The following is a 27,658-nucleotide window of genomic DNA, read 5'->3' as shown; positions in this document are numbered from 1 at the left end:
GACGGCGACGATGATGATGATGGGGATGAACAGAATGGAAAAAGTGTGCTGGCATGTGTGTGACAGCCAGTGAGGGCTGGAGAGAGAGAAGGTTAAAAAGGGTTTAACTACAGACACAGAGGAGGACAGGAGAACAAACAGTGTCGGGTTAATGTTAATGGGGACAGGGATCTTGTCCTATTAAATATGGATGGCTTCTGTTATGGGCCATGAAATATACATGAAACACTCGGTTGACATCTGTATCTGCTGCATTTAAGAGGAGATGGAGAGCGGGGACGTTAGTGAGGCATTATGGGAGAGGAATGAAGTGAAGGAAGGGGACAAAGAGACTGGAGGCGGAGAAGATCCTGACAGCAGTTGATCCCAGGTCACTTGGGGGATGTTTTGTTTTCTTTGTGGAAGAAGGCTTTTTCTGAAAGAAGAGGATCAGTGCTTTATTCTCTAGTCCTTGTTGTCCTGTTAATCTGTTGTGTTTGGTGGTATAATCTGGGGATCTTCACCCAGCGCAGTGCGTTCACGACAGGTCCCATGAGACTCATCTATGAAAGTAGGGCTACTAACCCTGCTGGTGTCATGGATGAAACCTCAGAACATCATCATGGTCTCTCATGGGCATTGTTCCAACGAGGTCAGCGAATCAACGTGGCCTTGACTGAAGCAAAATATTGCTGAATTAAATGTCATGCCTCTATATTAACGGTGTCTCTACATGGCGAATATCCTGGGTTTGTTTTACTGGTGAATCCACATTCATGGTCACTTCTTGGCCTTTTCAGCCATAGTTAAACTGATTGCAGCCATCTGGCTTTACTAGTACTACAATATATGGACACCTTAATATGGAGTTGGTTGCCCTTTTGCAGCTATAGCAGCGTCCAAATCTTCTTGGAAGACTTTCCTCAAGATTTTGAAGTGTTTCTATGGGAATTTGTGAGGTAGAGCATGTATGAGGTTAGGCACTGATGTTGGACGAGAAGACCTGGCTCACAGTCTCTGTCCCAGTTCATCCCTGAGGTGCTCGATGGGATTGAGGTCAGGTCAATCAAGTTCTTCCACACCAAACTGGTCAAACCATGTCTTTATAGTTCTTGCTTTGTGCACTGGGACGTAGTCATGTTACGATAGAAAAGGAAGGGTTTTCCTCAAACTGTTGCCACATAGTTGGAAGCATAGCATTGTCCAAAATGTCTTGGTACGCTGAAGTGTTAATATTGTCCTTTACTGGCGATAAGGGGCCATGTTCTCCCCTTGTGTGTGCGGGTTTTCTCCGGGTTCTCCGGTTTCCTCCCACATTTCGAAAAAACATGCAATGAATGTATGAATGATTGTGGTGGTCGGAGGGGCTGTTTGGCCGTTAAAAAACGCTCTAGAAATGTGATGAATAATAATAAGAATAAGAATAAAGACCAAAGCCTGATTGAAACCTGACACCTGAATTCAATACTTAAAGCGGTAAATGATGAATGAATGGATGAATGACTGACAATGGCTTGGATGTCATGGACATTTTCTTTCTATTTAAAGCTTCTACCTATTCAGTTTAATATGTCACATAAAAACTACTAACAACTATGAAACTATCAGTTTCATTCTGCCTGTTTCTATAGTGACCACTGTAACAAAATGACAGTGCACACAAAGATCTAGTTCTGTTTCCACACACACATTTCTCTTGTTCTCCGTCGCTGACCCTTTTGCCTTCTCTGTGTGTTCACAGTCGCTAGGAACCAGTACGAGCAGATGAACAGCGATGTAACCATGAAGTGTGGCTCTCTGGACAACGACGCGTCGGTGTCATGGAAGGTGAACGGCACGGACGTGAAGGCCCAGCACCGTCTGGTGGGACCCAGGCTCATCCTGACCCAAGTGAACCTGGGCCACAACGGGCTCTACAGCTGCTTTCAGAACCCGCATGGCGAGCGGCGCGACACCATCTTGCTCCACGTCGGCAGTGAGTACCCAGGGCAGTCGCCCGCTTAATTTCCCGTTTCTAATGAGTCGTGATAAATCTCTCATCACCGCAAAGCGGAAACGAGGTCAATGGAGCAACGAGGACTGAAAAGAGAAAGATTGAAATGTGGTAGAAGAAGAAAACCCAGTGTGTGTCCACATCAAACATATACGTGTTTGTGCAGAAAGCCTCAGCAAAATGTCATGCTTTGTATTATTGATGTAATGTTTGCACCAGCTGTGTGTAAATCCAACAGCAGCAGCTTAGATCTGACATAGCGGGAAGGGGTGGAAGGGTGAGTTACACGTTAGCTTAAAGCGATGCTGCACCATATAATTTACCGACAACCTGGTAATTACAGGATCTTAGGGCATTAAATTGTGCCGAGCGCCGCCGAGTCATCTCATAAATCATCTCCACGCAAACTACCAATTGTTCTGTCCACTTGTGTCAACTCAGCAAAAGACCTAATATGATTACTGTGAGCAGAAGAACAGCTGAAACCACAGCATGTGTCGCTGCCGCGTCGTAGACGAGCATCATTCTTGTCCCGCTCTGTCACTTTTTATGCTTTTGGCCCGTTGACCCTTTGCCAGTCTTACTTTTTATTGTCTTACTTCTAAGGTTTGTGATCACCTTTGTCTTTTTTTCTTTCTTTTCTTAATCTTTTATGGTGATCAGTGGCTCATGAAGTCACTCTGAGTGTGTCACAGGTGTCTCTGCTGATATATTAAAACCCTTTTTGCTCACATAACCCATATAAGATGGTGTTGTCATGGAAAGTCAGAAGATGTTTTAATTTATCTTTAGTAAGATTTAGAAGCAAAAGGTCATTAAACAGCTCAAAAAAAGACATCTTGAATGTATTCCTGACAGCAAAAGCAAGTATGATCATCACTTTATGCCACATTCTTTTTTGACGTATAGCCAATCCTGTTTGTTTCTTCGTTAAATAGTTGCATTTTCCAAATACTTTTGTCCTTGTTTTTACTTCCTATAACAATATTTGCGCATCATACAGCTCCAACAAATGCACGCAAATGTGCATGAAACTGTAACCTGTGTAAAAGAAGGCGAACTTAACCCAGAGATGTTACTGAGGTCATGTTTAGTTCACGTGTAAAACATACAGCATCACTGGTGTGTTATATGCTGCCACTTGGTGTGGTTTTATAACTGTATAATAAAGGAATACTTGAATAATTCATTAGTTACACAAAATAAATCCGAAATATTATGCTACTGAACTGTCAATTCCACTTTTTTTGGAACCCCAAAAGAGTGTAACACAATTTCAGTTCATCATTGAGTTCATTCGATAACTTTACCCCCAAAACTAACACACAACTGTGAAATTTGTCCTCACATGTCACTGAATAATCCTCATAAATGATAATGTCCTTCTCTTAGTTTAAAGAATGTCTGAATGCAAATGAAGCACTAACCCCATCTTTGAGATACTAGTGTTCCCACTTGGCATAGAACATAGAGACAGTCACACAGTCCAGTTGAATTGCAGCCTTTGCGATTTGATTTTGTGTTCCAAAATGATGAAATGTTCAGCTCTAGTTTTCTTAGTCAACAGTAGCATCATGTATCTCCACATTGTAGTTTTGGAATAGGAGCAGTTTTTTCCAGTCGTCTTCTACTTGAGTCCGATAAGAAAAAAAATTCCCATGGGAATTATGTTGCAGCTGTTTATAGCTCATTATAGCGGTGAAATTAGGCGTATCTTTAATACCCGTGTATCTGATGGCGGTGCCAAAATCATCACTCTCACAACAATATACAACTTTTGGTGAAGTCCATTCCATGTCTAATTCAGAGAGAGGTAGCCTGGAATAAGATATTTTTGATTCCCACACTCAACACAGTGAACCTGGTACATGTGTCCAGTATCAAAGCCAAATATAGTCAGACATTCACTCTTCCAACCAATGCACTTTGGTTAATCATATTGAAATCAAATACTGAAATAATAGTGAATTAATTAGAGTTTCGTGTTGTGTTAGATTGTGTCTGCTGGGTGAATGATGCAATGCCCACACACTCAGTGTATTGTGTGATTCTGAGTGTGTGCGTGTAAGAAAAAGCATGTGTTGCACATACTATAGTCGACATGTGTGCATGTTTTCCTGCTACCTGTGCTAATGTTCTGCATCGTAATTACACGTTAGGTGGTCTGACACTGTGTGTACCTGGTTTTCCTTATGTTGTGGGGACCTAAATCGGTTTAAACAGTGACATTTTGGGGATTTCTCTTCCTTATGGGGACAAAAATCAAGTCCCTATAACGTAAATGACTACATTTTAAGGTGTAGACATGTTTTAAAGTTAAGTTAATAAGGCAATGCAATGTCCTCTGAAGTCATGGATACCAGTGTGTGTGTGTGTGTGTGTGTCACCATGTACCAATTCATCAGGGGTGAATTACAAAATTGTGATTGTGTGAAACATTACCCAGTGGACATCCCCGGGCAGTGAAATGTAATTGCCAAAATAACAGTTGGTGATTTTATGACAAGTTTAGGGCACAGACATTAAAAAAAAAGAGAAAAACCTCACATTGTCATCTTACACTTACAAAGTCTGCCACTTTTTTTCACCCCCAACTCTTTTAATAATTTTTTGTCTCTATAAAAATTCACATGCAAACAGGCCACAGTGATAACGACATCATGATGACAGCGATGCACTTGTCGTGATCACCATCGCGATGATACTTTGATTTTATGCAGTGTTTATGACTTACACCCGGGGCTTGTTATTCTTTACACACATACACAGCACAAGTGTTATCAGGGGAATTAGGCCGGAGCCATCTGCCTATGAGTTTTCACCTTTACACATTGTCTCACACTTTTTTGTCTCAATAATTCATGATTGAATCATTATTATCCCTTTGTCTTATCTTCTACATCGATCTTCTTCAGATCCTTCGTACATCGTCTCCCATTCTCCAGCTCTCTGTGTTTGTGACGGCATCTGTTCACTGTGTGTTTACACTGGTTTGCATTAAGAAAGGAGGATGCCACATTATGACCCCAAATATGTGTATATACTGTATATGAGCTCGCCTCAGCTTCACACCGAGCGCGTGTGATCTTTTTCCAGGACTCTCTCTCACACACACACACACACACACACACACACACACACACACACACACACACACACACACACACAAACACACACACACACACACACACACACACACACACACACACTCACACACACACTCACACAGTTGTGTTTGTGTATTTGTGTGTGTGTTGACTGATGTCTGCCTCTCTTTGTATATTCCACCGGCGTGCGTGTATCTGCAGGATGTTTACATTCCGTCTGTCACTTTGCATATATCTGATGCCGTAGCTATAAAAGAAATATGCATGATGTCACGCGCGCGTGTCAAAAGTGCACGTATACAGCGTACGCTGCGAATCGCGCGTTTGCTCGTGTGCACATGGCAGGATGTTTTCGTCCCAGAGGATTTAAAGAAGGTGTTTATGTCCTCGGTAATCAAACGCACAAACACATCCACACACTTTTTCCCCAACTCCCGACTTTGACTCTGAAGCAGAGTGTGATGCACAGTGGTGGAGAGATTAAAAACAGGCATATGCACAGTAAAATTTCATTATGATTTAATAAGCGAGAGGTCAAAACTCTCTAAAACCCCCTGTTGGTGAATTACAACATACCCTTTTTCCTTCGCTGTCACAACAGGGGAGTTATCGCTGCCCTGCCCTTTTCTGGCTGTGTCCATTCTTCTTTATATATTGCTGTCTTCACTGGCTGTCAGTGAGGCAATTTATAGTAACACAACATTGGCTGCAGCCTCACAGTTGCTCGGACTTGTAGCTAATACAGCATCAACAGCAGAGGTTCACATTATAACATACATATATATATACGTATATAACAACATAACAAAATTGCTTCTCTCTCTCTCCTACTTCTGCTACCTTTTAATTTAACTTAAACATGAACAATTTTGCCCAAAACACGACAACAATTACTACTTATCTTAAATAAATAAGAACTCAACTTACTGTAGCTTTCAAATACAGCAATGTAATTATCTAATCTGCACTCACTACGACTAATTAGTACTTTCAAGGATTTTACAATGATGTTTTGGAGAGGTGAGGAGAAAGCAGTAAATAAGGATATAAAGTTGAGTTGGACAAGTGAATGCAAACAGTTATTTTCTTTGTGTCGTAAAAATATGAAGACAATTTAACAAAACGTCTCTCAGAATAGATGAAATCAGTAAAAGTGAGGCTTTTCAGTGTGCAATATAGTTATTCTTGTATTTTCTTAATATTTCCACTGACACAGAAAAGGGGAAAAGTGCCTCAGTGAGCCACTGTTTCTAAACCTTGATTAGTTGCCGTCAAGCTGTGAAACTGTGACGGTCCCCTCCAAACATCAGGACATGCAAATCTAAAAGCTCTGCTGCTGATCATTCTCCATCTTTGGAGCCCATTAGCCAGTCATTCAGCCAGTCAGCGTGCCAGACACTAACTCAGCCTGCCAAGCTGACACTAGACAAGAAGAGACACTTTGTCTTTTTCTTTTTTTTTTTCCATTCTCTCTCTCTCTAACTCTCTCTCTGTCTCGTTCTTCCGAGTTCTTGACAGATAATTCATGGGGCCAATCAGACTACTCCAGACAACACACTGACAGGATTTTAAACATCTGTAATGAAGAAAAAAACATTCATATTCAGTACAAGAGCGGCTCGTCCATGTGGTAAATGAATATCGAGCGTAAATCATGAAGCTTCTAACTTTGGCACGGAGTCGCTCTTATAAACAGATCTCTCTGTCTGAGCTGCTCTGGGATCATAGCGGTGCTGCTATGTAAATGCCAGTCGGCGACATGGACTTTAAATGATAACGGAATGTCTTAACCACGAGTGTCACTGGTGTGGGTTGGGTCGTGAGGCCAAGCTCACATATGCAACAATGAAATATTGTCTCTCTCAGTCTACTAAAGTAAAGGTGACATCAACAAATGAAATTAAAGTTTAAAACCGATTATTATTCACAAACTCAAACACAAACATTCAGATACCATGGCATATCAGGCTCCACCTAACCTGAACTATTATTGTGTAAACTCACGTAAATTTGGTTGAATTTGATCATTTGTGCCTGTGGCTAATGCTAGAGCTAGCTAGATTCTAGCTAACTTTAGAAGTAAAGCCGTGTTTCCACCCAGTGGAACGGTTCCCTTTGGTACGGTAGGTTTTTGTGTTTCTATGAGGAATAGTGCCAAAATAACCAGACACCAACTGTTCCATTCTTTGACCTCCCTTTGCCTTGGGGCACCAGAGAAAAATGTTATGGCATGGTAAGGGGTCGTACTTTAAAAAAAAAAAAAAGGGTCCGATGCTCCCCGTTTTTCCCAAAAAAGGTCCTTTGTTCCCCACTTTGTGGAAGCCTGGGTGTGGAGCTCCAGGGTAAAGGGTTAGGGTTAGGGTAGGGGTTAGGGTTAGGATCCTATGTTCCCCGGGTCCTTTTTGGGTGGTAGGACCCTTTTTTAGAAAAAGGGTCCTATGTACCCCGGTCACATACAAAGTGGGGAACATAGGACCCAGGGAAAATAGATATGGTCCCCATGGTAAAGTCAGGTTCAGCTCCAAACCAGGACAGTCAGCTAATTGGGCAACAGTCACAACACAAGCCTGAAACCGCAGTCATACTGTACCAAACCGGATCGTACTATGATGGAAACACTGCATAACACACCAAATTGTGAGAATTTACCACATAATCTATCGTCTTTGCTCATCCTTTCCTAATCTTTCACACTAAAACACACCAAAAGTTATCTCATCCTCCATTTCTGATGCACCGTCTCTAGTGTGCAACATTACCTCATGCTAATTTCTTTTCCCTCTGGAGGTCAACTATTTCAACTCGAGCAAGAGAAGTGAATGAAGCGAATTCCTCATCTTTGAGGGAATCATCATTTGCATCACATTTTGGGGCTTAAATGCGCCATTAGTTACGTAGCCCTCGCACTTTTCTTAATGACACCAGTGCTTGAGAACGTTTTAAACAGTCGTCAAACACTGATTAGTCGGTTAAATCAGACATTTAGCCTCAAATACTGCCCATGGAACATCTTTCTTTCTTTCTTTCTTTCTTTCTTTCTTTCTTTCTTTCTTTCTTTCTTTCTTTCTTTCTTTCTTTCTTTCTTTCTCACAGTCACTAATTGGTGTGAGTTGAAGGAGGATTGAGTTCTTTTGTTAGATTGATGTGCATCTCTTACCTTCGGGCAACTTTCTTTTTCTCGCACACACACACAAACACCACTAAGATGTCTGTTTTCCTTTCTGTGGGCAGCTTGTTTTGGTGTGTAAATCGAACGCCCCCCCACACAGTGCCGCACACACACACTCACTCGTGGGACCCTGGATTGATGGAAGTGTCTTGTCACCTTGCAGCGAGATTGCGATGGAGGACGCTGAGCACGTATGGAGCTACTTCTCCTCTGGGAACTCCTGTTTGAACCCGGATGGGGGGTTGTTTTTGGCCTTACATGTAAGGCCACAGCTAGAAAAACTCAGCCTCAGCCATTTTAATTACTCGCCTCTTGCTTGTCCCAGAACGTGGCCAGTCATAATAAATAGAAAAACACTTTGGATTTGCACGACTGTAGCAGAATCGAATTCAACAGTTTGTCAACCTTCGCCAGTCTCTGGGGTTTTGTTCCTGTCAGTGTGAGAAGCTGCCGGAGTCTGCCAGAGCTCTGTGAGACGTGGATTTCAAACCAAACCCTGGAAGAGTGACAGATAATACTGCCATATTATGTTCCTGATATGAAAAAGAACTAAAGAAAACAGGTTGTTGTTTTGTAATCTGAGTAAGGCTTCTAACTCAAATGTGAGTGTAGATTATTTGGCCCGAATCTGCAGTTTTATCACGCCGTGTTCTTTAGCAAAAACTTGCAGTTGTTTTAGAGGAACTCTAATGTGGCTGACCTCTGAACTAGTACTGCGAAGGGTTTGTTTGCAAGACCTGATGAGATTATGAATATATATAAGAATTAGACTTCTTAGCATCTGTTTGTTTGTTGCATCCTTCTTCCTCCGTCTTGTCGTTTATCCCCCGCTCCACGTCGCCAATTTCTTCCCCTTTTCTCCATGTTTTCCATTTCCATTTTGCAGGACAACAGCAATTCCCGTCACTTTATTGCAGCAGACAGGCATAACAAATAGGAAAATGGGAAGTCAATGGGGAAGCCACAAGGGAAACTCAAACAAACTTTTAAAAAAAAAGAGAGGGAGAAAAAAAATTCACTGTTGTGCTTTGGCTTCTTTGTATCCGTTGGGTAACAGGAGTAATCTGGTACGATGGATTGTTTTCCCATCTCTCTCAATCCCTTTAATCGTTACTGTTTCAAAGAGAGTAAAAATGAGGCAAACACTAGAGTGAAATACTCTGAATTCATGCTCATAGTGATGTAAGACAGTCTGTTGCCCATTCAACATTCAAACAGTATAAACATATTATAGTTTTACAGCTCACAACCGAGGTTGTTTTTGTGTGTTTTTTATGCACAACACAGCACAAAAACAACATGGTTATAGTATGGTAATACATTTGTATTAATCATGCTGATACAATGTCTTTCCAAATGCAATTTCAAGCTTTTTATTTACAATAGTAAAGAGTAGTAGTTGTGGGATAGCATCACAGTAAAACAACGTTATTACTACTATTACCAAATAGTGCTGGGCACATTAATAGGAACAAAACTTACGTTAACGGCGGTTAATGGTGTTTCCATGACGACTGACCGGAAAAAGATGTGTGTGGCATCATGTTTACGTGCGTATTCCTTTAGCACCGTTAGCATGCCCACAGTCGAACTGGAGCGGATGAAAAGAACAGCACTACAAATAACCAGCGTACATGTGTACTGCATGTGTGCCTAAAGTTTAACGTTACTTTAGAGACTCATTTTACCAATTGGGAGTCACGTAAACATAACCTCACGCACGTTTCCATGATGACTGACCGGAAAATGACGCATGTGATGACACGTTGACGTGCCGCGGCACCATTTACCAGTTAGCTCCGTTAGCTCCTTTAGCGCCATTAGCGCGCCTACAGTCGAACTGGAACGGTTTATTAAGCGAAAAGAGCAGCGCTACAAATAACCAGTGTCCATGTGCACTGCATATGTGTGCCTCTGTTTTTAAAGTTTAGCGTTACTTTGTAGACTCATTTTAACAATGGAGCGTCGGAAACGCATTCATGTGCGTTAACGCCTTTAACCGCCATTAAAGTGCCCAGCACAATTACCAAATTATTACAGTACTTTTTCATGTGCACACCTGCAAATAAGCACCCATATTTATATTTTTTCCCCTCCTCTGGTCTCTAACTCTCTCTCTCTTTCTCACCCTCTAAGCCTCTTACACAGCCTCCTCCTCGTAGTCCATCCAATATCGACCATCACTCTCTCCTTCCTTTGTCATCTTTCTCTCTGTATGTGTGTATGTGTATGTGTGTGTGTGTGTGTGTGTGTAGTTCGGGGAATAAGAGCTTCTACTGGAACAGCGACGTCACACTGTGTTGTGCTCCCCGCTGTCCTTAAGTGCTGTGACCGTCGTGTGTCATAAAACACAGTCTCTGTGTGTTCTTTCTCTCACGGTCGCATTTGCTTCTCAGGTTCAATTTGGCTTTTTCTGAGATGAATTTTATTTACTTTGTTTCCCCCCCAGTTGAATGATCTGTGTTTAATTTTAATGTCACACATTTCAGAGTGGTCACAAGGACGATTATGTCGACAGTGTATGAATAGGATGTGTGAGTGATGGACTAAAGTGCTATAAGATGTTACAGCGCCGCGTCAGTGTCAACTGCAAAGTGGCCGTTAAGACGATAAAAGGTCTTTATAAACGCAATCCTTGTACAGTTAAACCTTTTTTTTATGAACACATGCCAATTTATAATAAACGTGTGTAGGCTGATAATGTACACGTCCTTGTGAGTCTGAATTACAGTATAACAGAGCAGATTAGAGGACGAGGAGAAAAAAGAGCAATCACAAAGATTGTATGAAAGTGAAATTTAACATCATGTGTGAAGTATAGGAAAAGTCTCCTGGGAGAAGTAGAAGCTATATACTTTTATCTCAAGTGGGCCGGAGCAATAAAATGATAGCATAATAACTTATAAACAACAAGAAATCTACATGTTTTCTCTTTGTTTTACATTTGATTAATTCATCATGTGGGCCGGATTGGACACTCTGGTGGGCCGGTTCAGGCCCCATGGGCCTTAGGTTTGACACCCCCTGGCTTATATAATAGCTTACCATGTGGTCTCTTGTATTAACATAACAAGGTTAAGATTTTATATTTTGAAATCTTTTTATTGAATTCCCCAATTCAGTCAAAAACATCATGGTTTGTGTTGTCGTCGGCGACATTAAAGCTAAACTGGGGCAAAACTGGAGCGGGCTGAGCTTGAACCGTGCTCAATCGCTGATCCTTTTTGCCAATTAAATTCTATCAAAGCTCCGACTCGGTTTCACTCAGATGCTTCCGCATGAAACCGACCGTGTAAATGTCCCTGGTAATTGGCAGTGCTGGACGAGTGTCTTCTTCCCTTTTTGTTCTTTGCTCCCTTTTTTCCACTAATCCCGCATCTTCTCTCACTTGTATGTCAAAGTTATCACCTTTTAATGTGGACTCTGTCCTGAAATGTCCCTGCTCTCTATCCACTCACAGTCCCATATATTCATCCTCTCACTATCCAGCTTACTCATCATTTCATTTACAGGTTTGAGTGATACTGGGGTCAATGTCTTTCTGAAAGAGTGTTGTGATCCTCTCCCCTTTCTTCTGAAAAATTATCTGTAAATTGAAGTGAGTCACAGTTTATTCTCTCTCTCTTTGGATGTCTACCACACTACACTTAAATTACCCGTCCATCGGGAGCAGAATAAACTGACTGAATGTATTATTATCTTGTCTCTTGCGTTTGCTCGACTTTTCCTAGAAGTTGACATGCAGCAAAACACAGTAGTGCTGGGCACGTTCACACGTTAACAGCGGTTAATGGCGTTAACGGCGTCAACGCTAACGCACGTTAAAGCATGACGCTGGTTATTTGTAGCGCTGCTCTTTTTCGTTTAATAAACACACCGCTCCAGTTTTCGACGGTAGGCACGCTAACGGCGCTAAAGGAGCTAACGCAGCTAACTGGTAAACGGTGCCTGGACTCCGGTGCCACGGCACATAAACATGACGCCGCACGCGTTTTTTTCTGGTCAGTCATCGTGGAAACGCGCCATGTAAACGCCATTAACCGTCGTATGTTTGGTTCATATTAATCTGTTCCTGTTCTCTTCTGGATGTGCGTGTGCACATCTTTGTTTTTGCCAAAAAAGTCGAAGCTGCTGTGCTGAGTGTGTATTTGTGTGTTTTCAGTCCGTGCCACGAAGGTAAAGGCCTTTTTTCCTCTTGATTCGTTGCAGTGAAAAAAGAAAATGTCTGGGCTGTCTCTCTTGAGCCCCCGCCCCCCTGTTTTTGTTTTTTTTACAGTTTTGTGTGTTTTTGTAAGCACAAGAGAGAAAGAGAGAGGGAGGGAGGCTTTGACCAGAAAGTATTCCTTCTGGCTCAGTGTCCAGCGGTGAGGTTGAGCAGTTTGCTCCACTGACGTCAAGCAAGATGAGCGACGGTCAGATATCCATGAAAACATGCTCACTGGCCATTTATATGTGTGTGTGTGTGTGTGTGTCTCAAATCTTTGTGTCAAATGGTTGCAGAGGTAAAAATTGTCCATTCCTGCTGACCCTTCCTGTCACAACCATAAAAGCCATTCAGTTTAATGTGTCGCCCACACCTTAAACCAAACGTGGACACAAATGCCCTGTCAAAGGCACAGAAAAAACTGGGGAGGACAAGGGATGAAAATACTGTTTTGTGCAAACACTTTCCTCAGCTTTTTTTTCTCTGTATTTTTAAAAGCCAGTCACACATATTCTGCCTCATAGGCACAGACACAATTATATAAGACACCCCTCCCCCTTGTCTTGTCGTGTGTCACAGTATTAATAGCATCTGAGCATAAAAAAAGATGCTATGCTGCTCACACGGTGATTCATCCTTATTATCTTCTATAGGAATCTGTGTAAGGTGGTGTGTATATGAGGCACTTTGGTCCCTGCACCTGCTCTGATGTGATGTGATGTAATGTCACTCCACATGTTTGTTAACGTACTTTACTTTCGTACACAATTATTATGTTTAACCAGTAGGAGGCAGAGTCAAGATAAGATAAGATAGAACTTTATTAATCCCAAAGGAAATTCTTGTTCTAGGTTGCTCCAAATTGTTGGCCGCAGTTCTCTTCCACTTTTGCTCAAGGTGAAGTGAAGCCTTTGTCTTTAATCTAGGAAATTATCGTGTCTTTGTTACTGAGACCACAGTTGACAAAATGACACTGTAGTTTAGATGTGGACAAGTACTTTGAGTGTCTCTCGGTGTGATGGTCAAAAACTGCTCCCAAAGAGAGCAGGACATCCACGAAAGTCAGGATACCTGCTCAAATCCATCCATGTTCTACCAGTTCTACAATCGCAGAGCCACATAAAGTGTCCAGTTTACATAATCCCCAAATCTGCATGTCTTTGGACAGTGGGAGGAAGCCGGAGAACCCGGAGAAAACCCACGGAGAACATGCAATTCCACGGTGCCCTAACTCTCAGGTTTGCAGGGTCACAAAGAGCTCACACTGGTTTTTATTGAATATGGCGAATTGAAAGCTGGAGCTTGTGTTATTTACTTTGACTCTCACACTGATTAAAATATTCTGTATGACATTTCATGACCGGGGACAAGTCATGAAAAATAGATTTGCAGGATTCTCGTCGTCATAAAATTAGCATTTCCAATAACGCCATTGGCAAGTTTTGCATAAAACATAGCGTATGACTTATAGATGGGACAAGGACGCACATCCACGTCTGAATTGTTATGGAACAAAAAAAATGCTCCAGAAAATAGAAGTGAGCTAATTAGCGAGCGTCCCTCGACTCTCATCTGCATTGACTGCTCCTGTGTGCATAGGGACTTCAGTCATGTGTGATGTGGCATGGCAAACATGTACGACATGTGATTCTGTGGATACAGAGGAAGTGAGAGAGAATAATTGAAAACAAACAACAAAGGAAATCCATGCGTTGATGTGCAGTATGTAGGATAGCAGAGAGCAAAATGAGTCCAAGTGTGGATGAGTGTGGAATCCAAACATGAACATTTGAATTCATGCATTCCAATAACACAGTGCAATGCTCACTATGTTTTTTTCTGCCTCTGTGTGTGTGTATAATGGAGTAGTCTCTGATATAATTTCATGCCTAAGGCTAAAAGTGACTTCTCCGTTCAGTCCATTTGGGTCCATTTCTGTCTGATGCAGCAAACCGATCTTCTTCACTCTTCAGAGAGGATTGTTTCCCCACTCACTCGTAGACTTATTAACCTGATGATAACACGCTGGTGTACGGAGGGAGAGCGCTTCAGAAATACCTCGGGTATTAATAATTCTACTGCTTGTATTAAAAAAACACAACAAGTAACAACTACTGAATCAGTTTGTTGTTCATGTTATTATTCTTATCTGAAAACAAGCTCTGGCAATAATATCAAACCAGCATGAGCGCAAGTAGTAGGCAGTAATTCTGTTAAACCGTTGAACTGCTGTGTTTTTTTGGAATTACTTTTTGGGGGGTTTTCTTTAGTCTTGCACTGTTGCTGTTTTCTCTGTTTGTCTTCATATAAAACAGACAACAAAACTGTGTCGTGGATCTAATGGGCTTAATTAGCATTATGTGACAATAGTTTATAGATTATAAGAGACATTTGTGTGCATCTGAAAAGCTACACACTGCAGCATCTTATAGCAGAGGAAGACCAAGGTTTTTTTTTTTTTAACTTGTTGAGTATAATCCTGACTGTGCACTACTGTATGTCGTTATGCTGCATTTGTCTGACAAATGCCGACGGACTGCTGTGTCTCCAAAGAAGAAGCTGTGGCACTGCTGTTCTCCCGGAGACGTCTCAATTTCATCAGCTTGCTTGGTCCACTCTCCTGGGACCAGGCAGCTGTGAGCCTGGAGTGTGGCTAAATGGGATGGTCCCAGAGGACAGATATACTCAACACAACACAACAGCTTGGGAAAAGACAAGGAGGAGGGGAACTGCAGCAGCAGCAGCAGCAGCAGGGTCTGGAGAAGTATGATGGAAATAAAGAGAAAAAAAAAGAGAAGAGCGGTTAATTTGACAACTCCATAGACTTTTGGGGCTGATAATGAAATTTGGATGAAACCATCCCAGGGTCAAAAGTCACCTCTCTGTAGTAATACTGTAAAGTGGTTTGTCAACAAAAGAGAAGAGGCAGAACTTTTGATGCCGGATATGAGAGAAAGAAAGCTTCAGTAAAAGGGGATATGGGAAGTAGAAGTAGGAACTTGACTTGTTTTCATGATAAACAAACACTTGCCTTGTGGATGTTTCACGAAACACACACGCACGCACACATGTTTAGGTGGGCGGATGAAAGGATTCTCAAACAAACATAGGTGCTGTGTTGAATGAGCTGCTCTTATTGTGGAAAAATACAGAGATGTTGGTTTTGGTCGGACAAGAATGTGGGCTGCAATAGGGATGGTGGCCGTGGTGCGCACACACACTCACACACACACACAGGCACCACAAGCCCATTTATGCATTTTACAGTTTGAATTTTGAGATTTTTGGCACATTTTGTTTTAGTTAAACATCTAATAATGTGTCACCTTGTGTTTTATCTACATAAATCATACGAACAGTGTGTTTGAGCGAGCATTAGAACAGGAGAAAAAAGTAATTGGTTATTGGCAGTGCTCCTCACATGACAGGTATAAATCATAAGTGAATAATGAATAGGAGGGAGTAAGTGTTTGGTGTCAGCCGTGTCTCTCCCTCATTAAAGAGACACAGATCGTTAAAGTCGCGTTATTATGATGAAGCTTGCTCGGCGATGCTTTGAAATTAAAATGTCGCGGCTTCTTTATCGCACCTTTGATTGTCTCCAATCAGACGACGAAAACTAATCTGACTGTGGAGAGTAATTCTGCTCAGAAAAGACAAATGTGATGCTCCACACTTGGAGCTTTCACGTCTTGTACTTGTTGATTTTATTCCATTAATATCATCTTGTTTTGTATTCTCTACCACATTAAGTACATCATGTCACAATTAAACAGCAATTATTCCCCCCGTCAAATTGTGTATTTTCAATGCAAATGAGCTGCTCGTAGGAGAAGTCTTTAAAGTTTTTTCGCCTGGGACAAAACAACACATTTAGAGGATGTTGTTGCCATGGCGATTCTGCCATATGTTCTTCAAATGCGTTTTGTTCTGTTGTGGAGTTATTTTATTTTGCATCTGCCCACAATGAAATTATCTGCCATGACGCAAACTAATGTGGATTCTTTGACACGGCGGCTCTGAGTGGTGAAGCCTGTCAGACGCAGAGTACTTTTTCTTAACCTCCATCTCTTTGTAAACTCTCAGAAAAATCTTTTAAAATGAAGGTTGTTTGTACTGGAAGAAAAGAAAACATTTAAGATGCTACAGAAACCTGCAATACCTTCAGCACAAAGTGCTTTTTACAAAGACGGAGAAAAGAAACCTATCTTTGTGAGGACATTTGTGGCTGCTCCACACACACTTTAACCCTTTAACACCGAGTATATCGCAGACGACAGGTTTTACATTACCGTAATAATGCAACAGGTTGTGCGGAAATAACCCAACTCCTTCTGAAAGCTGAGAAGTTGCACGTCAAAGCTAACAGGAAGTCGTCGAAACAGCGCCTTTTTTGCCAAAGAGGAGAGAGTTGGAAAAATGTTTCCATTTTTTCTACTTTTTTTTGGACATTGAGACAAAATCTCAAGCAAATGTTATTTAGAATATGTTTTTCACTATTCAAATGTAAAATTTAACATGTAAAATCTGGTGCTCGTGTTTTTTCTCAATAAACTTCTTTCATAAACATGCAGTAAACTGTAATGCACTGCCAGATATTGACAGTTATTCTGGAAACATTTACATTTTCTGGTCCATTTATGGTTAAAATAAACAGAAAACATCCAGTTGGATATTTTGAGGCTTAGGTTTTAAAGGGTTAATGGGCTTTTTGAGGATTAGAAGCTGGTTTTAGGGTTAGGCTTAGGCATTGATTTACTCGGGAATGCATTGCGTCCACACAAAAAATACAAAACCAGCATGAATGTTAAGTTTTTTTTACCTTTTGTTTAGTTGCAGTGACGTCTTCCTTCTCCTTCTTACAGTTTTATGATGTTTGTCCAAATGAACGGAAGTCAGTGCAGCGTCCTAAGCAAAAAAGAGCAGCACAGACCTGATCAGGCGTCTGTGACTGTGTGACAAAGTGGGATTAACCGTATCAGAAAAAACTGGTTAGAGAAAAGAAATAATTTCACATTTCAAATTTCTTTCGACATCTCCAAAGTCATTGTCTGTTAATCAGAGGGAAAGATGAAATCACCAAAGCAATATCACAGTCTACTGAGTCTGCCTCCATCTCTGTGCTCAGCTTTTCTCGTTTCTCCATCATCCTCTCTCTCTCTCTCTGTTTGTTTAGTAACTTGTGTTTTCTCTCACGTTTTCACTGCTCCGCCCCCTATTTCCCAGAGCAAGGGAATAAAACGCAGTTTCATTTCACGCTACATCATTTATGAGGAGTCCAACGTACGAGAGAATAACACCTTGTTGACTCTGACGTGTGGTTCACACTCTCAGACAGTTATACATAGATATTTTTTTACACTCCAGTTTAGGGCTGTAACGATACACAAAGTCACGATTCGATTTGTATCACGATTTTTGACCCACGATTCGATACATTCCACGGTTTTTGTACAATTTAAGAAACATTTTATTTAAACATCATTTATTTATATAACAACTTAATGTAACATTTAATAACAATATTTTGGAACACTGTGAACAGATTTGAACATAAATAAATAAATAACCAAAGATTTCTCTCTTTTCTGTTACAAAATATTACTGTTGAAAAATACAAAGTAAATGATCAATCAGACTGGGATTTGTCCCCATAGCATGCTGGGAATAGTAGTTCTTCATGAGAAGCAGTTTTGTTCCAGTGGAAATAACTTGTTTCGATTAAGAGCAAAGGTAAGACAACATTTCCGCTTTTATTTCTTGAAAGTCAGTTGTTGTTTTGCTCTTATTTTGGGACTGGATCAGTGAATCGTGTTCGTAGAGTGTGTAAATGGTAACGTTAGAATCTGTGAATTCTCCGCTGTTTACATAATCACGCTGACGATCCGGTGCCGATTTTCAATGTTTGAGCTGTAACGGGTTTTTTCTGCTCCTGTAGTGGGAACATCAGTAAAGAAGAGGTTAACGCAATTAAAAAACATTACGCGTTAATGATGACTGTCATTAATTCATCGCAATTAACGCGATAATTTGACACCCCTAATAAAAATAAGTTTGGTAGCACTAACAGCTCATATCATGTGGCTGACTGAAATAACTGGGAGTTAGAAAGGGCGTTTGCCGATTCTGTTTTCTCACGCCACGAGACAGGTTCGTGGCTCTGATTATCGCGATTTCGATTTCGATACGCACATCGTTACAGCTCTACTTCAGTTGTTTCTGTGACAAGCAGCGACTGTGGCGGCGGCAGAGGTCCCTTTTAAACTCAATGTGGTCATTTTGTAAATTGCAGCGTTCAGCATCCAAAAATCAGATTTTTCATGTCTCTAAATCGTCCGTCCTTCGTCTTACTCATATATATAATACATATATATAAATATATAAAATATATATATAATTAACCTAATTCAGTTTAGCTTAAAGATGAAGTAAGTAGCTTATAGTGACATCTAGAGGAGAGGCTGCAATTTACAACAAAGAACTGCTCCTCTGCTCACCCCCTCCCTTCCCTGAGCGCTACGGTATCCACAGCCGGTCAAATGTCGTCCTCGTCATCTTTTTCCGTGTCAGCAGATGAGGTTCGTGAGGTGAGGGCGAGCTACCGCGGCCGTAGCAGACGAAGCGGAAAGTGGAGAGAGTGGAGGCGGGACTTCCGCTACAAGTAAAGCGACACTTGATTTGTTCCCTCGCGTTTGTCCTTACAGGCTCCGGTAGAAACATGACGTCTCGCTGCTAACAGTGGCAATGCAACCGCGGCCCGCGACCATGTCATTTTACATGACTTTTGAAACACTACGAAAATGAAACAAAAACTATTATACAGCGACTAGACAATGCAGGAGCACATAATATGTATAAAATATATAAACCCATAAATACTACACAGTGTCCCTTTAAAGCTGTTCCCCCGGTGGTATTTTACAGCACTGTCTCTCAATGAAAGCAGAGAGTTGTCGTTGTGAAAATGCTTTTGTGAAATGAAGGCAGACTTAATCATAATAACACTGTATGTGTACATGTGTTTTTAAATAACACATGCTAATTGCATGTTAGCTACGCTCCTTCTATCGCACAGTTGTGTAATCAACCGCCATTTCCCTGTAAATAAACAGCATAATATGTGCTAATTAAAAGGGAAAACAGGACGTGTATGAATTCCATAGTGAGCTTAACTTTATTGTATATGTTCAGCTGACACAATATTGCACATTACTACTCACGGGTAACACTAGCAGTTAATTGGAAATCGTTCATTCTCTCTCGCTCCCCCCCCCCACACACAAATAATTTCCAGGAAAGTTCCTTGATTGAAACAAAACGACTCGTCAATTGCAGCTCATTACTGCATTAAATACTGAAGGAGCAGATTTTTATATGCAAACGCCAAAATAGACGATTTAATACAATATAATAGGGTTTAATATGCTTACACAGATGCAAGCCGCCCGTCATTAGTTACTTTAAGCAGGTCCAGGTACAACAGTAGGTTGATGGAGGCATTTATTTCCACTGTGCAAGCACACACATTTCAAACAGATGTCAAACACTGTGAGGTAAATCTGAATTTAATGATACCACACACACAAGGAGGAGCCATCAGTGTGGATGTTATAGTACAGTACGGTGTGGTATGATAGGACTGTAAAAGATGTAGGATCAAATATAGGGATGGATATTAAAAACATCAGGGTTGAGGTTGACAAATCAGATGACAGAGTGAGATTTAGCTCGGTGACAAAGGGTGAAGTGTTATTTGTCCGACAAAACAAGCACATGCTCTCGGTTGCTCCTCCGAACCTCGGGCCTTTAATTTCCGTCTGTCCGTCTCTTGCTCTCTCTTGTTGATAATGATCTCGGCAGGACGCAATGAATAATGTACATTTACTGTAATGGTCAGAAGAGGCTCGGAGTACACACACTCACTGGTTTACATGACTTCAGAGGACATTGCATTGGCTTGAAGGGTTGTGCATATATTTTTTAATTTACAAACAATTTATAGTGTTGGAAATTTTACATTTTGAGATGTTGAACTTAAAATGAACACTTATGCTTTTGTTTGTTTTGTCTTTTGTTGTTGTTGATGTAATCAAGAGTGTAGATAACTGTTTGTGACAGACTATGTAAGATTATTTGAGTTTAAGTTAGGGGCAGACATAAATAAGAATCATATTCTGAAAGAAAGAAAGAAAGAAAGAAAGAAAGAAAGAAAGAAAGAAAGAAAGACTTACATTCACTTCCTGGAGACTTACTCTAACTATAACCAGAATTCCTACTGGCTTAATCCTAACCCTAAACCTAACACTGACCTTAGCCTAACTTTAAAACATGTCTTCACATTGAAATGTAATAATATATGTTATTAGGACTTGATTCCCCATAACTCTGTAGACAAACTTATGTCCCCACTACGTAAGAAATATCAGATACACACACACACACACACACACTCATGCAGCTGGCCGTACTTCCTTCATTTCTTAATGACAGACATCAGAGAGTATGGAGTGTAAATTATTAAAGCATACAGCAATTAGATACATAACACTCCCACTGAGACACTCACTCACTCACTCACTCAATGCACACACACACATAGTATGTAAGATACATGGTCAAACAAAAAACAAAACATACACATTTTTCAACAGATTTGAAGATTGTTTTTGGCACACGCAGGCGTCCATTTATGAACTCGTCCGTCCAGAGCGTGTAACTCTCAGCTCTCAGCTCTCTCATGCAGGCAGCAGTGTTGTTGTTATTGCAGCTCTCTCTCTGCGCTGAGCCAATCAGCAAAGCTAAATAGTCATACGTTGGAAGGACTCCGAATGAAAGGATTTAAATATTTATCTTGGAGGCTGACGCTATTGAACATGCTCCAAACATTGCTCATTTCCTTAAATTTGTTTCTATGGTATGAGCGCAGAGTGTGTGTGTGAATGTGTTGTATTTGAATATCCATGTACGCATGTTTTTAGAAAATGGATTACAGAGCACATTGTTAAAGATTTTAACTTCTTAAAATAGGTTCTAACTGGACATTGTTCTGTACATCACCTTTCTTCTCCGTACAGATGCTCGGTTTGAGCTCCAGCAGATCGTCTCGAGCATGTGCACAATTGCACCTGTTTTTATTGTACCTTATAAAGTGGCTGATTATGGACATCTCATGTAAAAGCTGGATATAAAATGGTTCAACTCAGCTCCGAACATGTTTGCAAGAATGCATAAAAATAATTAGTTTCATTTATAATAAAAAAAAAAGAAATCTGTGACATCGAAGGAGAAAAAACTAGAGCTGAATATTTAGGGTAGATTTTTAAAAGAGCATTACTACATTAGATCCAGTAAAGAAAGATTCAAGTTATGGATTGTTCTTAATATTTATTTGGCATTTTAACTATCTATCCACCCCCGGTTTGCTTTGTAACAGCGTTGTAGCGCTTCTACACACACACACACACACATTTTCAATTAATTGCTTTGCAGCCTCTGCCATTTGCTAATCTCATTGTTTTAAAATTTCAATTATAACATAATTAATTGTTTAGCCCTGAACAAAAGCAACAATACTTTAATGGTATTACTTAATATATTCTAATGCTAATACTTGTTTTTAAATATTTTTTTATTAAAAGCATGAGGTACAGCAGTGGTAGAAGTGCAAAATTGTGAAGTTAATTGTGAAGTGAAGCTAACACAGTCCTGCACTCTCTGATATTCATCACATTATCATCCGCAAACTGATAACTACAGCGGTGAAGACGATGGAACAAATCTGCGACGGGACGTGAGCTGCATGTGCACGTGTCCCTGCTCTGTTGACCTCTGTGACCTCCAGGTTAATGACAAGCTCACGTCAAACACCTCCAGCATCAAATAGCCTTTTAGAAGATGCATTAGCGCAGCTTATTAGATCTGCTCGCTAACAGTGTCATTACAGAATTCAATCTCAATGGACTTTTGGGGGGAGGACAGACATTTCCTGGGAGACTTTGTTAAAAAAAATGAATTATTCATTTGAGGGTTTCTACACGACAACAGTTTTTCATATCTTTAGATAGATGGAGTCAGACAGTTACCTATTATACAGAGAACTTCACTTTCTCCCGTCCCAAAGATTTGGACGCCATTACGCGCTATTGAAAGTCAATTCGGACACAAATCCCAGAGCCATTAGATTGGGATTAACGGCCTCGCGAGGGCAAATGGAACATAAATTATTCGATTACATACCGGTGTCATAGGCTGAAGGCGGCAGAGTAATGTGACGCAGGATGTCATTATTGATTTGATCTTCAGGGTTTAATGGCGATCCCAAGTTTTCTCCGACACGACAGGTGGTGGTGGCGATGGCGGCGCAGGGCGCTTGTATTTCTCTTCAAAAGAGCTTTCCATAAACTAAATCGAGGCGTTATGATGAAACTGCTGTGCACTGGCTCAGTCACTTATTGCTTCTTTTTAGTGCCAATGCCATTGAGGTTAGATAAACTATACCTCCGGGGTGAGCTCAGCCGAATGTCGGAACATGAATTTCGTGTCGTCTCGTTGTTGTTGTTTTTTACCCAACTGTTTGCACTTCATACGCTTTTGTTTTCAGGGATGTCTTTGAAGAATTTAATTATATTTTCCCTACGAACACTAATTCCCCCCACCCTCCTCAAAAATTTTTGTAAACCTCTTTGCTGTTTTGCATCATTATTTTGCAGCCATTAAATGTGGCTATTGGCTCTAAAAAAAATATCTCGTAAAGAGGATTAGTAATCCTCCAGCAGTTTTCTGTTTTAAATATTTGACATTTTACACAGTGATATATGTGGGGGGGGGGGGTCCTGGAGTGATTTTCACTGTGAAAACCCTGCCACCCACCTTCACTCACTAAACAATAAGCAATGCATTCTGGCGGCAGAAAAAAACCCCACTCTTGAGCTTTACTTCATCCTTCAACCATCACTACAGCGTATGGCTGCTGCCACCAGCTCTCCAGTGTCAGACTCTGTACACGCTCTCTGTGTTGCAGCAGTGTATATACACTTGTGTTGCCCCGTACCCTTATAGCGACAGTGCCGTTGCTTCACTTCACCTCAGCATATGTTTCTTTACTCCAGTGGAGTGAAATGGCCCGGCCGTATATATACCACTCAAGTCAGACTGACACTCACTTCCCCTTGTCTTTCCCCCCATGAATAGAAATGCAGCTCCTGGAGAATCACTTCAGGTTTCTGGCTCTGACCATGAAATTTTCATAGCACCTTTCCTTTATTTTATTCTTTATTTTTTTTATTTAGTTTGTTTTTTGAGGCAGTTTTTTGAGTGCAACATGTAAAACAGTTGACTGTCAAAGTACAGACGATGTGGCATTTTCCAAAAAAAGAAAACCAAGATAGTTTGGCAGCCTTGACGTGTGTCAAACAGTGTGCTTACATTTACCAGCCAATGTGCCAATTCCAATATTAGTCCGATACAGTAGAGCAGCAACTAACGTTTATTTTCATAATGGGTCATAATCTGTCGATTATTTTCACGGTTAATCAATTTGGTCCATAATGTCAGAAAACAGAAAAAAATGTTGTGATGATGATGTTCTAAAACGTCTTGTTTTGTCCACAAACCAAAATGATGTTTTTAATGATTTATTTGTTATATGAAGCAAATAAACCAGAATATATTCCCATATAAGAAGCTAAAACAAACAGAAATATTGTTTTAATCAGGAAACAAGCTGAACAATTCATCAAAATTTCATCAAAATTCCAATACAGACTGATTTTTAAATCACAGACTAGAATAACAGACTTGTTTCTCACAGATGTGCACAAATATCGCACTGTTATCATTGTAAATATGTTATTCAAATGAATATTGTGAATCATATCGCAATCATAATGTCAGTCAAAATAATCGCAATTAGATATTTATTCAAAATCGTTTAACTCTAATATGAAAGTCAATCATTGGTTTTCATCTGTGTAAAAAATGTGTTCAATGGCAACAAGAAATGTTGACATTATGGCTGAATTAATGTGCTTAATGTGTTGCTTTTGTCATGTAGATGTGTGTGTGCGTGTGTGTGTGTGCGCACGTCCATGCGTCTGTGTGTGTGTGTGTGTGCGTGTGTACAAGTGGTAATAAATGCATAGCAACATCTGACTACCCCTAAACCCACATGAAAATTGATCTGTATATAATCTGACCTGGGAATTTCCCCTGGCAATATCAAAACCAGTTATTTACCCATCATGCAGTGGTTGTGTGATGTGCTCGCACTGACACACACACACACACACAGAGAGAGAGAGTAAGTGAAGGCAGTCATTCTGATGGCAGCCTTGCTGATGTGTGCTCTTTGGTTTTTTGGGTTCCCGTTCAAGGCTGAAGTGTTTTGCCTCAGTGTTGTGGACTGTTTATAGACAGGGACGTGTTCGTACGTCTGCACAGCTAATGATATGGCTGCTGCCTTTGGTCTCGCCACACAAACAGCAAACCACAAGCCAGAGGCAGAAAAGACAGAAAACCTCTCTCTCTCACACACACACACACGCACGCACGCACGCACGCACGCACGCACGCACGCACGCACGCACGCACGCACGCACGCACGCACGCACACACACACACACACACACACACACACACACAGTTCCTATTCTGCAAATCATACACTATATACAAACACCAGTAAAATTGATAATGAGATATTACTTTATGTGTCGTGATTATATAACGCAACAATCAGCAAGAGATGAAACGCATTCTGAGTTACTGCGGCGACTTAAAGAAGTTTGTAAGTCTTGATTAAAAAGGTCAGATTTATAATTAAAACGCTGGTAAACAGTGTTCGGGGGGCAACGCGACAAACACAAAACACACGGTCGAAGAAGCCAGAAATGGATTGAAAAAGAGAGAGAGAGTTTGGTGTAAACAGTGTAAGAGATACACAGTTGGCGTAACGTAGCATCACCTCATCATTGGCGAGTTGTACTTGAACACAAAAAAACAAAAAAAAAAAAAAGTGTATGGAAAAACACAAGAGAAGACGTCATATTTTATTTGTTTATAACAATCAAGATTCAGAAACCCGGCCATAGATTTGTTTTAATAAAACACCAGATACAAATGGAGATCAGAATCAGAATTGTTTTTTATTGCATACATTTACACTCCTGTATCATAGCATATAGACTCTATCATTTTATTAGACTGCCATTGATATTGTTTGGTACATTTGCACTGAAATAATCGTTCAATATTAACATTTATACACATTTCTCTCATCCTTCACTCTGTTTTTGCGGAGATAAGGCGACGAAAGCTGCCATTTATGATATGATCTATGATGAAACACAACACCAGAGATGTGTGTGGGGGGGGGGGGATAAATGAGGGATTAGTGTGTGTGTGTGTGATTTATAAAATCAATGACATTACATTAAATTATCGTCGATTGCTAAATCTTTGTCATTCTGTCTGTTCTGCGTTCCTTGGATACATTTTCAGTCCCTCTCACCTTTATCCTCTATCACATTTTCCATTTTAGTTCCACCCCCTCTCCTCCCCCTCTCCTCCCTCCCACTATACTGTATCTCTAAAGTGATTTGGTATCATGTGATTAATGATGGCCATTAGAGGCTTCAGTATCAAAGTGTCTTAAAGTTCACCAGATATGGCCCTTGAAGCCGTGCGTGTGTGCGCGCATGTCTGTGTGTGTGTGTGTGTGTGCACGTGCAGTACAGTATCTGTGTTGCACTGACCAGAATTTACCCTTCAGGAAAAGCCAACAAGAACAAAAACATACATAAAAGGTTGTTTTTCCCTTTTCAAGTGGATGATTTGTGTGCGCACGCACACACACACACACACACACACGTTCACGTTCACACACTGCGATGCCACAGCATTTATTAGAAATGCAATTAAGGTTCAGACACCTTGAAACTGTTGCCGCAGTGTTTTGTTTACCGCCTTCGTCTTCAAATAATGAGCCAAGCCAAGGAAAAAAAAAGTCCTTTAAATTCCTGAAATAACATTGCCTCAAATGCATTCATACCAACCAAATTATGTGCATGTTTCACTTTAATGGCTCCAAAGAAAAGCAGCACATTAAAGAAAAAACCTGGCGGCGATGTTAAATGTGGTTAATGGTGGGTGACAATAGTTTTTTCTAAAAGTATGATCCCCCCCCCTTGCGTTCACGTGTGACTGTGCCTGTTTGCGTTTCCTAACCCGATGCAGTGACATTCAGCAGCCGTCGTCCAGACGAAGGTGAATCCTGTTTGTGTCGTTTTATTTGAGCTCTTATGTTTGTGTGAATCATATAGCTGTGGTATATCTCACCTCAGCTTCTGAGTTTTACCACCATATTCCCTTCTTCTTCTTTTAAAGGTCAAATTTTCTTAAAGATGCTAGGATTGACCCCGGCAGGAAAAGACGAATGAATATAAAAACGAAAATATCTCCAGTAAGCCGGAGAACAAAAGAAAAATGCCAGCTAAACTTCAGATTGACTGTGGTGTAATAAAAGTGTTTTTTTGTTGTTTTTAAACCCCCACAGGCTCCTGTTTGTACATCATAAAGCGCAGTTTTGTCCCCTGTGGGCGTCTGATAAAAGGATTTGAGTGCTTTAAGGCAACAATACTTTGCACATACTACACATAAACCACATATTTACTGTTCTATTTTCCCCCCTACACCCTACTTTGACTTGTCATTTTTCAGGTTATTATTTTTGATGTTAGCCTTCCTGTCTCAAAGCACAGGAATCACAGTTTGTGAGTTTGATGGATTTAATATAAAGACGTGCTTTATGGATGCTTTTAGACTCTGAAGTCTGGATATTTTCTCGTGTGTCACAAAACAAATGTCGGGGAAAAGTCGCTCCAGGTTGTTTTCCCAGCACTACTACTTCTTCTTATGTTTCCTGCTGTCAAATGTCCACATAATGTCCAAGAGGTCAAGATGTTTTCCTCACTGTTCATTCGGATGGCAAAGTCCAAATCTACGGTGGCCCGGAAGTGCAAAACACAAAGATTTAAGCTATAGTTTTTCCTCATACATATGCGTCAACAAGGGCATGTATCTGCTCACGTTAGTAGTCCAGGTTTAGGCTAACGTTAGCTAACGCTAGAAGTCCCAACTAGGGATACAGGTTACGCCATTAGCTTACTAACGCTAACGTTAACAAATTTCCCAGAGTTCAAATGTATTTA

General features: G+C 40.7%; 1 protein-coding gene across 1 annotated transcript in view; it reads left to right on the top strand.

The window, feature by feature from the left end:
* cntfr (ciliary neurotrophic factor receptor) overlaps positions 1 to 27,658 on the top strand; it is a 243,069-nt gene that overhangs the window by 137,996 nt on the left and 77,415 nt on the right. Inside the window, exon 4 of the mRNA XM_083903061.1 lies at positions 1,721 to 1,954. Coding sequence (XP_083759187.1) covers positions 1,721 to 1,954 — 234 coding nt within the window. The remainder of the gene's footprint in view (positions 1 to 1,720; positions 1,955 to 27,658) is intronic.

Source organism: Microchirus variegatus (assembly GCF_963457635.1).
Source record: "Microchirus variegatus genome assembly, chromosome: 16".
In the NCBI taxonomy this organism is placed as follows: domain Eukaryota; kingdom Metazoa; phylum Chordata; class Actinopteri; order Pleuronectiformes; family Soleidae; genus Microchirus; species Microchirus variegatus.
This window is presented reverse-complemented; position numbering and strand designations above follow the sequence as displayed.